Genomic DNA, 13,531 nt, shown 5'->3' on the forward strand with positions numbered 1-13,531 from the left:
ACATAGATTGTTGATTTGTTTTCTGGGAATTTTGTGTTTAAAATCTTTACAGTTTTTTTCCTCTCATCAAATCTCAAAATATTGTTTTTCCGTCAGTTCTGTTTCTTGTCTTTTTTCTTTTCGTTTGGAAGAGCGTTTTATTCCCTGTTTTAAAAGAGTGAGTGGAGACCATTCAAATCAGAACTACAAACACACTACAGTAACCACATTAAGAGGTACGTAACTCTGCAATGGCGAGCATCCAGCTCATTCAGTGTGTGGAGTGTGACATGTTTAGTCAGTTTTTCTCCGTTGCTTCCATCCAAAGTCTAGAGAGAATTAGTAAATATACTGTAGGTCATAGTCTCAGAACAGCAATTGTAAACCAGTGACTGTCCAGAGCCAAGGCCAGGGAGCAGACAGACAGGCTAAACTGACCGTCTGCTAGCTGCACAGGGTCGTCATTCAGTATCCACTATATTGAGACTGTGTCTGTCCCCCGAGCGAAACCAAAATGTAGGAATTCTCAGAAAATAACTTAATTAACATGAAATTAAATAGGACTGAATGCACAGCAGCACCTCTGATCTAAAAATAGGATTGTTGAATATTAGATCTTTCACTGTCAATATTGATGACTATAAACGAAACTATTACTGACCAGGAGTTTAAAATACTGTGTTTGACAGAAACATGGATTAAAGCGAATGAATATGTAGCATTGAATACATAGAGTCCTCCTGGGTATAGTTACATACACCAACCCCATCTAAATGGCAGAGGAGGCGAAGTTACAGCTATTTATAATAATAATTTAAGCGTCACTCAAAAGACTAAACGCAAATGTAAAACAATTAAAGTTGTTTACACCAATATAAAATATATTTTATATATAATATAAAACCAATATATTTAGTGTCTAAAAGCAGGTCCAGTCAGTCAATTCCACTAATTATTATTTATAGACCCCCAGGGGCCCGACTCTGATTTTCTCATCAAATTTGCAGATTTAATCACAAATTTAGCTCCTTCTTTAGACAAAGCAATAATACAGTCCCTGACAAAAGTCTTGTCGCTTATCTATTTTGTAGAAACACCTGCTATTAACCTGACTTTTTATTAATCAATTGGTGTTAGAAATAGTGCATATGAAAAGCTAAAACCCTCCCAAATTATGTTTAATGCACTGAAATAAATGAGTTTTCACTGAAAAAAGATTGATCATTTAATCAAGACAGAAAGGTCAAATTTTCCCAAGACAAAAGTTTTGTCGCCTATACAGAAATTGAACAAATTTACTGCAAATACAAAAATTTGGCAGCAAATAAAGTAGTGGTGCTGTGAGATCCACATTTAATATCTTGTATGACTTTAATGAGCTTGAAGGACTGCATCCATGCAGTTTGTAAAGGATTCAAACAATTTATTGATGAAGTCATCAGGAATAGCAAAGAAAGCAGTCTTGCATGCCTCCCAGAGTTCATCAATATTCTTTGGTTTCGTCTTCCCTGCTTCCTCTTTCATCCTACCCCACATATGCTCAATGATGTTCATGTCTGGTGACTGGGCTGGCCAATCCTGGAGCATCTTGACCTTCTTCGCCTTGAGGAACTTTGATGTGGAGATGGAAGTATGTGATGGAGCACCATCCTGCTGCAGAATTTGGCCTCTTTTATGGTTGTTAATATAAGAGGTAGCTAAGAAAATCCACCTTCTGCCACTTTTCCAGCGTCCATCCTTTTAGCAGGCTGTGGGCCTGTGGGCAAATGCTACACAGTTTTTCAATTGTCTTTTGTTTAGTGCTGGCTTATGGGCACTGATTCGACCATGGAGGCAATTTCGAGACAGAATCTGGCAAACTGTTCTGGTTGACACAGGGACTTCAGGTGACCAGGTCTCGTGGAGCTCTGCTGCAATGGAAAATGGGCTGGCCTTGGATTTTTGAGCCAACAAACGGTCCTCTCGAGCAGTTGTTTTGCGGGGTCTGCCTGACCTGGACTTGTCAAAAACCTTTCCATTCTCTTCAAATCTTTTTTTTATCCTCTGTACTTGACGCTGAGACACACTGAAGGTGTCTGCCACATCAGCAGTGGATCTGGTCTTCAGCCTCTTGATAATCAAAACTTTAGTCTCAGGGTGAATCTTAGGCATGTTTGCAGAGGTCTAGTTTCAGTTGATGTGAAGGTCTAGTGTACTGGGGTTCTTTTTATACACACCTGAGACCTAATTGATCCATTATTAGTCACAGGTGAAGCTCATATGACAAGGCGACAACACTTATGTCTTTGCAAAAATTTACTCAATGGGCTTTACCAAGCTGTGAATATTACAATACTTTTTGACAGTTTCGTTTTGCACTGAAACATTATAACAGAAGCTGTTGGGATTAAAATGAGTAATTTCTTGTAAAAAATCTTGATTAGAAATATATTTCAGCGGCACTTCAGGTCAATTTGTACACAAGCGACAAGACTTTTGTCAGGGACTGTAGTTGGTGACTTTAATATTTATTTTGATAATCAGGAAAACTCTTTAAGAGCAGCAGTTGTGTCCATTCTAGATTCAGCAGAATTAATTTAGTCATAATTCCACAGTCTAAAGTTATTTCAGATCATTATCTCATCTCTTTTAAAATCTGACTCAGTCACTGCATAAGTACCTCACCACGTTACCGTGTTAAACACATTCACGTCTACACAGCTACAGCAGCACGTTTTATCAATAATCTTCTGAAACTGTTGATATTAATTAGATCTCCGTCTGACCCCCGCAGAGAGAGAGAGAGAGAGAGAGAGAGAGAGAGAGAGAGAGATCCAGATAAAGAGATTTAGAGGAGAGATGAACAAAGGGAAAGATAGAGAGTGGGTAAGATGGAATGAAGTACAGAGGGGGAGATGAACATAGGAAAAGATAGGTTGATGAGATGGACAGAGGGAGAGATTATGAGATGGTGAGATGGACAAAGGGAGAAATGATGAGATGGTGAGATGGAGAAAGGCAGAGATGATATGATGAGATTTTGAGATGGACACAGAGAGATGATGAGATGGTGAGATGATGAGATAGACAAGGAGGGGTGAGATGGTGAGATAGACAGAGGTAGAGATGATGAGATGGTGAGATGGACAGAGGGAGAGATGATGTGATAGTGAGATGATGAGATAGACAAGGGGAGGGGAGTGAGATAGACAGAGGGAGAGATGATGAGATGGTGAGATGTTGTTAATAAATCACTATAATATTGATTCTCGTGTCTGCAGTGTATTAGCATTAGCAGTGATGCGTGTGGTTGAAGGACACGCCCACAGGTACTTGATCATAGTGGAACAGGAAGTGGAAAGCAGGTGGGTGGAGCTTACATGCGGCTGCTTGGTGGGATCTTCCTGCCGTCTCTAAACCATGTGACCTGTGGCTGAGGGAAGCTGTGGATCTGCGGTGCTTTAATTACTGCAGCATCTCCCTGAGACACACTCTCAGACTTCACCATGTCATTAAAGGCACCCATAACTACACACACACACACACACACACACACACACACACACACACACACACACACACATTTCATCACATTTCTCATTTTATCATGTGAAATCTGCAAGTTTGAAAATCAAGTGTTAATTATTTTGGGTTTAAACAAAACACTGAATGTTTAATCTTTAACACACACACACACACACACACACACACACACACACACACACACACACAGTTACTCACAGGCCACTTGCACCTCCGTCCTGCGCTGTAGCAGAGCTCCAACTCGATTCCGCACAATGCAGCGATAAAAACCAGCATGAGTTTGATCTAGAGAAGGGATCATATACCTAACACACACACACACACACACACACACACACACACACACACACACACACACACACCATTACCATTACCATTAACAATTACAGGTACTTGGTATGGCAGATCAGTGTATCAGTTGTGTGACAACAAGCCAGATGGTCCCTATCCTCTTTTGTCCGGAGGAGATATTGTCCATTTTACAAAAAGAAAGTAAAATTTTGATTCGTCTAACCACAGAACAGTTTTTCACTTTGCCTCAGTACAGTATAAATGAGTTTTGGCCCAGAGAAGGATGGTGGTGTTTCTGGATCATGTTTACACATGCCTTCTTCTTTGCATGATTGAGATTTAACCTGCAGTTGTGGATAACATGCGAACTGTGTTCACGGACAATGATTTCTGAAGGTGTTAATGAGCCCATGCAGTGATTTCCATAACAGAATCATGACTATTTTAAATGTAGTGGCCCCTTAGGGCCCGACAATCACTTCTTCTTTTGGCTGCTCCCATTACAGGTCGCAACAGCGGATCATCCAAGTCAAGTCAAGAAGCTTTTATTGTCATTTTAACCATATATAGCTGATGCAGTACACAGTGAAATGAAACAATGTTCCTCCAGAACCCAGGTGCTACATAGAACAACATAAAACAACACAGTGGAACAACACAGTGGAACAACAGTCACAGAAACAGAAACACAAGGCCAACAACTAGTAGAAAAATCTATGCCACATAAAGTGCATGTATGCAACCTGGTGCAAACAGTGCAAAACACAACACAAGACAGTGCAAGACAATACACAATACAAAAAACACAAAATAGCTTGGCCAGTAAACCTGCCGTAACAAAATAAGGTGAACAGTAGCAGAAAAATGTAAACAGAATATTGTGCAAATAAACAAATAGCAGCAATCTCGGAAGATGTGCAAAAATGGCATGTAAACATTTTGCGGTAATGATTAGTGTGAGCGCTAGTGAATCATGGGTGTGTGAAGTGTATGATGTGTGTTGAGTCCGGTTTGTACAGATCAGTCACACTGTGTGTGTGTGTGTGTGTGTGTGTGTGTGTGTGTGTGTGTGTGTGTGTGTGTGTGTGTGAGTGTGTGTGAGTGTGTTTGTGTGAGAGTTCAGTTCAGTTGTTTGTTGAGGAGCCTTATGGCTTGAGGAAAGAACCTGTTGCACACTCTGGATGTGGCGGCCTGAATGCTTCGGAACCGCTTCCCTGATGGTAGGAGAGTGAAGAGTGTGTGTGAGGGGTGTGTGTGGTCATCAAAAGTAAAAGGTGTGTGTGAGGTGTGTGTGTGGTCATCCACAATGCTGTTTGCTTTGCGGATGCAGCGTGTGGTGTAAATGTCCATGATAGAGGGGAGAGAGACTCCGATGATCTTCTCGGCTGTCCTCACTATCCTCTGTAGGGTCTTGCGATCCGAGACGGTGCAGTTCCCAAACCAGGCAGTGATGCAGCTGCTCAGGATGCTCTCAACGGTCCCTCTGTAGAACATGGTCAGGATGGGGGGAGGGACATGAGCTTTCCTCAGCCGTTTTAGGAAGTAGAGACGCTGCTGGGCTTTTTTGGTGATGGAGCTGGTGTTGCGTGACCAGGTGAGGTTATCCGCTAAGTGAACATCAAGGAATTTGGTTCTCTTGATGATCCATCGATGATCAGTGGAGAAAGGTCACTCTGTGTTCTCCTGAAGTCAACAACCATCTCTTTAGTTTTGTCCATCTTCAGAGACAGGTTGTTGGCTCCACACCAGGCTGTTAACCGTTGCGCCTACTCTCTGTATGCTGACTCGTCGTTCTTGCTGATGAGACCCATCGTGTCATCGGCGAACTTAATGATATGATTCAAGCTGTGCGTTGCTACACAGTCGTGAATCAGCAGAGTGAACAGCAATGGACTGAGCACACAGCCCTGAGGGGCTTCAGTGCTCAGTGTGGTGTGCTCAGTCCATTGCTGTTCATGACGACTATCATTCCCGTGCCGAAGAACTCCCGTGCCGAAGAACTCTACTGTCTCCTGCCTCAATGACTATCGTCCCGTCGTGCTCACACCCATTGTGAGCACGATAGTCATTGAGGCAGGAGACAGTAGAGTTCTTCGGCACGGGAATGATGCCCACTGCATCTCAGCCTGCATTTAGACGGTTGTTCTGTAACTACTAGTTCAACGGTAAAAGACCTGGAAGTTATTTTAGACAGCAACTTATCTTTCAAAAATCACATCAATCAAGTTACAAAAACAGCCTTCTTTCACCTTAGAAATATTTCTAAGCTAAGAAATATGTTATCTATATCTGATGCAGAGAAGCTCGTCCATGCGTTTATGACCTCTAGAATAGACTACTGTAATGCATTACTAGGTGGATGTCCTGCATCATTAATAAACAAGCTTCAGTTAGTTCAGAATGCCGCAGCAAGAGTTCTTACTAGGTCAAGAAAATACGATCATATAACCCCAATCTTATCGTCCCTACATTGGCTTCCTATTAAGTTTCGAATAGACTACAAACTACTGCTACTCACTTATAAAGCACTAAATGGTTTGGCTCCCATGTATCTATCCAGTCTCTTAACACGCTACAATCCGTCACGCTCCCTGAGATCTCAAAACTCTGGGCTTCTAGTAGTTCCTAGAATAGCAAAGTCCACTAAAGGCGGTAGAGCATTTTCACATTTAGCTCCTAAACTCTGGAATAGTCTTCCTGACAGTGTTCGGGGTTCAGATACACTCTCCCAGTTTAAGTGTAGATTAAAAACATATCTTTTTAGCAAAGCCTACACATAACACACATCACACACATCACATCACAACCTTGTGCTCCAGAACATCTGATCACATGCACATTATCAACTTGTGCTGTTAATATCATGAACAGCAGCTACGCTAATTCCTCTCCACTGCTTCTCTTTCTCTCCCCATCCCGAGGCATCCTGAGGTTTGGCCAGCTCCAGTCACGTCCCACCTCGTGAAGATTATGGACCTATGGATGATCATGGAGAAGTAGATGCCGAGTGTTTAAAGGCCCTGGCATGGAGAAGCTGATGCTGGATCTATGATGATCACAAATTGTTCTGTATTGTTGAAAGATTTATGACCAAACTTTTGATGTCACCCATATGAGGATGGGTTCCCCTTTGAGTCTGGTTCCTCTCAAGGTTTCTTCCTCATATCATCTAAGGGAGTTTTTCCTTGCCACTGTCGCCACGGCTTGCTCATCAAAGACAAAAGCACACCATTCACCTTCACTGTTGTTTTCTGTAAAGCTGCTTTGAGACAATGTCTGTTGTGAAAAGCGCTATACAAATAAACTTGACTTGACTTGACTTGACTGCCCTTCCTCTCATTCACACACATACTCTGTCTTACTCCTACTGACTTTCATTCCCCTTCTCTCCAGCGTGTACCTCCACCTCTCCAGGCTCTTCTCCACCTGCTCCCTACTCTCACCACAAATCACAATATCATCCACAAACATCATAGTCCGCAGACACTCCTGTCTGACCTCGTCCTTCAACCTGTCCATCAACACTGCAAACAGGAAAGGGCTCAGGGCCGATTCTTGATGCAGTTCAACCACCTTGGACCAGTCTGTCGTTTCTACTGCACACTTCACTGCTGTCACACTGTCCTCATACATGTCCTGTACCACCCTCACATACTTCTCTGACACACCAGACTTCCTCATACAATACCACAACTCCTCTCTCCACCCTGTCCTATGCTTTCTTTAAATCCACAAACACACAATGCAGCTCCTTCTGTCCTTCTCTATAGTAGTTCTGTCTTCCCTGTAGTTACTGCAGGTCTGCACATCTCCCTTATTCTTAAAGATCAGTACCAGCACACTCCTTCTCCATACCTCAGGCATCTTCTCACCTTCCAAAATCCTGTTAAACAATCTGGTTAAAAACTCCACTGCATCTCTCCTAAACATCTCTATGCTTCTATCAGTATGTCATTTGGTTCAACAGCCTTTCCACTCTTCATCCTTTTAATCACTGCTCTCACTTCCTCCTTACTAATCCTATCTTCGAATCCGTCTTCTCCTATGTAACTCAGTACTCCTGGTTATTTCTAGTATCCTAATACTCTCAGTTCCTGTCTGGCACCCAGGATAACAAACACCTGAAACACACATGTACAGAAAAACGTCTTGCTGCTGTTTCAGAACAGAATCTGAGTGTTATGTGGTTAATATTAATGTGCTATAATGATGTATCAAAGTTCATTAGCGCTGGGGTTAGCAGGTCACGCTAACATGCTAAATAGTTTCTAGCATGAAGTCTATTAACATTAATAAAACAGTGATTAGGAGTGTCTGCTGAGAGCACACATGCTGTTTGTGAGAGAAATGTGTAAAATAAAAGACAGAGACCAACATAGAGAGAGAGAGAGAGAGAGAGAGAGAGAGAGAGAGAGAGAAATCCCATCTGCCTAACCTACAACATTCTGCCCGTGTCACTCTCTGTCTCCCTGTCTACTCATAGTTAACCTTTAAGAGGTGTGGGTGCGTGTTTGTGAGAGAGAGAGAGAGAGAGAGAGAGAGAGAGAGAGAGAGAGTGTGTGTGTGTGTGTGTGTGAGAGAGAAAGAGAGAGAGACAGTGATTGATATATGGTTCAGGAACAGAGGACTGTGTCTGACCCTTCCTAATTAAGCCTCCAGTCAGAGAGAGAGAGAGAGAGAGAGAGAGAGAGAGAGACTTGACTTTTAAGTGCCCTTTATTTCAAAACATTAATTTTTAACACAAAAGTAGTTTAAAAAAAAGTTAAGATTAGCAGATGATTTTCAACACCGTATGAAACTTCGCCCTGTCCCCAAACCTTCCAGAAGTCCTGCAGTCTGTGTGTCATTTCTGCATAAGCGGCTTTTAAAAGAGCTTTAGCTCTAGGTTCAGTGTACCACTGCTTTCATTTTGGTTTTATGTGTGAACCATGTAGTCAGTATTGTTTGGCCTAAACAGAGAGAGAGAGAGCGAGAGCGAGAGAGAGAGAGAGAGAGAGAGAGAGAGAGAGAGAGACAGACAGACAGACAGACAGACAGACAGACAGACAGACAGACAGACAGATGATTGTTGAACTCCATGATTCAGACAGGTAACAGGTGGAGACATATTTGATGGTGTTTCCATGGTGACATGTGTCTGGATAAACAGAGTTACAGTAATTTCTCTTTCAGTAAATAATAAAACCAACAATTTCATTTTAACTCTTTAGACGAGTCACAGAAAACTGAGAGAGTAAGACACTGACTTTCACTACCACTGAGACACAAAGTCTAAGACATTGAGACACCAAGAAACTGAGATACCAAGAGGCTGAGATACCGAGAGGCTGAAACACCGAAAGGCTGAGACACTGAGACACAGAGAGACTGAGACACTGAAAGACTGAGAAACTGTAACACTAAGATACTGAGACACTGAGATACTGGGATACTGAGACACTGAAACACTGAGATACTGTGACACTGAGATACTGTGACACTGAAAAACTGTGACACTGAGAGACTGAGACACTGGTGTTGAACTGTGGAAGTATCAGTGCTTTGAGAGAAGAACCACCAAGTGGCAGAAGACTGTATCAGTAGAAAAGTTTTTCCCAGACCGCAAACAGTTTATTCATGATATAAAACATTTTAGGCATGAAGGAGCTTTTACTGATCGAGAAATTTTTGACTGAAGAAACTGATAATGAAGGTCAATAGTGAAAACTATGTTTCTTATGAGAATGAGGTTTTAGTTTTTAATCTGTGTGTATGCTGCTACCACTGCAGTGGAGAAAATGAGTTTTTTACACAAACTCAATAATGTTATTTTAAACTGCAGCACTGCAGAGTTTTCAATTTTGGGAGGTGTTTTAATTGTACATCAGAAAATATGAGGTGATTTTAATTGTACAGCAAAAAACCATGAGGAACCTCATGTAGCTTCCCGTTGTCAGGAATCCCCCTGCCACGCCCCCTGCGGAGGCTGTCATAACCTGGGATTCCCGGCCGCACCTCGCTCCGGTTCTCGTGCATGCCCCGCCCGCACGAGGCTCAGTGCAATCGGGCTCATCCCGAACACCTGGGATCAATCCCAGGCCACCTATAAAACTCCCTCACACACACACACACACTGGTTGTCGGTTATTGCATGTACGTGGTTATGCTCGTGTGTGTGTCTGTGCAGGTTCCCGGTGGTGTTTCTCCGCGTCAGCCTTTCCCGCTACGTGCCTTCTGTTCCCGGATTCCCCGCTTTCCCCACAGTGACGGCTTTCTTCCCCAGCGCACCTCGGATTTCCGACGCCTCTCCGTCGCTGCCTCCGCGTCGCGCTTCCTCCACGCCTCACCGCGGACATTACATAAATAACGCGCAAATCGCACCTCGGTGGGCGGGTTCGCTCGGCCGCGATGCCGAAGCAGCCAAGCCCCGCCTCCAGGAAAACCCGGAAGCTCGCCGGCTCGCGGTCATGTTCGGCGGCGCCACACCTCTCCGATGACGTCACGGATCTCCCAAACCGCTTCTCGGGCAACAGACATGAATGGGGCGAATTTTTACGGAGCGTGAGAAAGTATATGGAGACGAATCCGTCCCGTTTCCCGACAGAGAGAGCCAGGGTCGCGTGGGTCACGTCTCTTCTAACGGGGAAATCGCTCTCAATCGCTGTAGAGCTGTGGGACGCAAATGGTGGTGAGTTCGGCTCGTGCACCCGGTTCCTCCAGCTTCTCACCAGGGAACTCGGGATGGTCACGGCTGATCTCCATCTCCTCACTTCCACCTCCAAGAGCACGGTTCCGCACCTGAGTCTCATCGAGATCTCCGCCCTGCTTCAAGACCTCCAGGAAAGCTCCGCTCTGCCTCAGGTTCTCCAGGGGATCTCCGTCGTGCTCCAGGCCATCCCAAACGGCTCTGTTCCGCTCCAGGACCTCCAGGAGCTCTCCGTCCTGCTCCAGAATCTCCGGGATGGCCCAGTTCCGCTCCAGATTCCAGAGGAGAGCTCGGCTCCGCCCCAGGCCCTTCCAGAGAGCCCCATTCCACTCCAGGTCCATCGAAGGATCTCCCCTACGCTCCAGGTCAGCCAGGAGAGCTCGGTCCCGTCCCAGGACCTCCCGGAGAGCTCGGTCCCGTCCCGGGACCTCCCGGAAAGCTCGGTCCCGTCCCGGGACCCTCCGGAAAGCTCGGCTCCGCCCCGGGACCCTCCGGAAAGCTCGGCTCCGCCCCGGGACCCTCCGGAGAGCTCGGCTCCGCCCCAGGACCCTCCGGAGAGCTCGGCTCCGCCTCAGGACCCTCCGGAGAGCTCGGCTCCGCCCCAGGACCCTCCGGAAAGCTCGGCTCCGCCCCAGGTCCCGCCGGATAGCTCAGCCCAGCCCCAGGTCCCTCAAGAGCGCTCCGCCCAGCCCCAGGTCCCTCAAGAGCGCTCCGCCCAGCCCCAGGTCCCTCAAGAGCGCTCGGCCCAGCCCCAGGTCCCTCAAGAGCGCTCGGCCCAGCTCCAGGTCCCTCAAGAGCGCTCGTCTCCGCTCCAGGCTCCTCCCGAGAGCTCGTCTCCGCTCCAGGCTCCTCCCGAGAGCTCCTCTCCGCTCCAGGCTTCTCCCGAGAGCTCCTCTCCGCTCCAGGCTTCTCCCGAGAGCTCCTCTCCGCTCCAGGCTTCTCCCGAGAGCTCCGCTCCGCCTCCGAACGACCCCGAGAGCTCCGCTCCGCCTCCGAGCGACCCCGAGAGCTCCTCTCCGTCCCTGAGCGACCCCGTGAGCTCGGTTCCGTCCCAGGACCTCCCGCCGAGCTCCTCTCCGCCTCCGAGCGACCCCTCGAGCTCCTCTCCGTCCCTGAGCGACCCCGCGAGCTCGGTTCCGTCCCAGGACCTCCCGCCGAGCTCCTCTCCGCTCCCGGTCCCTGACGAGAGATCCTCTTCGCTCCCGATTCCCGAGGAGAGCACGGTTCCATCCCAGGACTCCCGGGACAGTTTGGCTCCGTTCCAGGGTCTCAAGAAGTGTTCGGTTCCACGCCAACGCCTCCCCGAGAACACCTCTTCATCCAATGGGATCCCGGAGCACACAACTCACCTCCGAGACTGCAAAAGGGAGGTCGTCCCGTTGCCCCTGGGCTCCACCGAAGGCGACGGTTCACCCCACAGTCTCCCTAAAGGCGAAGCTACGACACAGATCTCCTCTTCGCCACAAGAGACCCCAGAGCGCTCACCTCAGCTCCGGGACTGCGAAAGGGACGTCGAACCGCTGCCCCTGGCTTCCTCCACCGGCGACGGCTCGCCCCACAGTCTCCCAGAAGATGACGGCTCGCACCAGGAGCACTCAGAGAACCAGGTCCCGCTCCCGAGCTCCTCCCACGGCGACGTCCCGCTCCCGAGCTCCTCCCACGGCGACGACCCGCTCCCGAGCTCCTCCCACGGCGGTGTCCCGCTCCCGAGCTCCTCCCACGGCGACGTTTCGCCCTACAGACTCGCTGGAGGTGACGTCGGTCCTCCCGGTCCCTCTGACGGTGACGCCAGGCCTTCAGATTCCTCAGAGGAAGATATGGCGCTCCAGGGGGCCTCCAAGGGCGTCGCTCGGCCTCCTGACTCCGCCGGGGACGTCCTCCAACCTCCAGTCGGCACCGAATGCACCGTCCAGTTCCGGTTCCCCGCCGTGGAGGTGGCTCCGCCTCGGCGGTCCGCCAGGGGCTTCACTCAGCCTCCGGCCTTCGACGAGAACGGGGCTCCGTTTCCGGTAAGCCCCGCAAACTGCTCTACCCCGCTTCCGGCAGTCACCAGGGTTGTCTCTCCCTTACAGGTCTCCGTGGGAGAGAGAGCGCCTAACCAGACCATCCTGAGTAACGTCGTCCCGTTCCAGGACATCAGGGTGGTCGTCGCTCAGCCTCCGGTCCTCGCCGAGGTCGGCGTCCAGGTCTCCATGGTGGACAGGGCTCCGTTCCCGGCCTTCCTGGATGTCGTCGGTCAGCCCCAGGTCTCCGTGGTGGACGTCCTCCTCCATCCGGTCTCTGCCAAAGGCATTACTCCGCCTCCGGCTTCCACTGAGGGCGTTGCTCTGCCTCCAGCCTCCCCTGAGTGCCTCGTGCAGCTCCTGGTCCCCGTAGGAGACGTCTCTCCGTCTTCAGTCGACGCCGGGGGTTTTGCTCCGCTTCGGGCCGCGGTGCTGCAATGTACACCGCTCCTGGTCCCCGTAGGGGACGTCTCTCCGTCTCCGGTCGACGCCAGGGGTTTCGCTCTGTTACTGGCCGCAGCGTTGGGATGTTTTCCGGTCCTGGGTCCTGCTGTGTCCATGTTCCCCTTCCGGCTCTCCTCAGGGGTGGTCGCTCCGCCTCGGGTCCTTCCCGGCTTTCCCCGGCTCCAGAGCGGTTCCAGCCGGGTCCCTTCAGGCCCTGGACGATCGGGAAGGCCCTCCTCCGAGTGCCCCGGCCCTCCGGGCGTTCCATGGGTTGTGGGCGTCCGGTGCCGCCCCTTCGGGGGGGGGGGGTGATGTCAGGAATCCCCCTGCCACGCCCCCTGCGGAGGCTGTCATAACCCGGGATTCCCGGCCGCACCTCGCTCCGGTTCTCGTGCATGCCCCGCCCACACGAGGCTCAGTGCAATCGGGCTCATCCCGAACACCTGGGATCAATTCCAGGCCACCTATAAAAATCCCTCACACACACACACTGGTTGTCGGTTATTGCATGTACGTGGTTATGCTCGTGTGTGTGTCTGTGCAGGTTCCCGGTGGTGTTTCTCCGCGTCAGCCTTTCCCGCTACGCGCCTTCTCTTCCCGGATTCCC

General features: G+C 48.6%; 3 protein-coding genes across 5 annotated transcripts in view; 2 read left to right on the forward strand and 1 right to left on the reverse strand.

The window, feature by feature from the left end:
• The window catches only part of LOC310734939 (protein sidekick-2-like), a 289,396-nt gene that overhangs the window by 113,272 nt on the left and 162,593 nt on the right, over positions 1 to 13,531 (reverse strand). For both annotated transcript variants that reach the window (XM_083557417.1, XM_083557418.1), the window contains exons 4-5: positions 3,700 to 3,806; positions 3,339 to 3,486 (exon numbers count right to left, since the gene is read on the reverse strand). In XM_083557417.1, the coding sequence (XP_083413543.1) occupies positions 3,339 to 3,486; positions 3,700 to 3,806 (255 nt within the window). The remainder of the gene's footprint in view (positions 1 to 3,338; positions 3,487 to 3,699; positions 3,807 to 13,531) is intronic.
• LOC310735021 (uncharacterized protein) overlaps positions 1 to 13,531 on the forward strand; it is a 122,864-nt gene that overhangs the window by 60,605 nt on the left and 48,728 nt on the right. The gene's annotated exons all lie outside the window — the stretch shown is intronic.
• LOC310734891 (uncharacterized protein) overlaps positions 1 to 13,531 on the forward strand; it is a gene marked incomplete at its 3' end in the record, with an annotated part of 116,768 nt that overhangs the window by 39,137 nt on the left and 64,100 nt on the right. The gene's annotated exons all lie outside the window — the stretch shown is intronic.

The sequence above is a fragment of the Silurus aristotelis genome, assembly GCF_946808225.1.
Source record: "Silurus aristotelis genome assembly, chromosome: 12".
NCBI lineage: Eukaryota > Metazoa > Chordata > Actinopteri > Siluriformes > Siluridae > Silurus > Silurus aristotelis.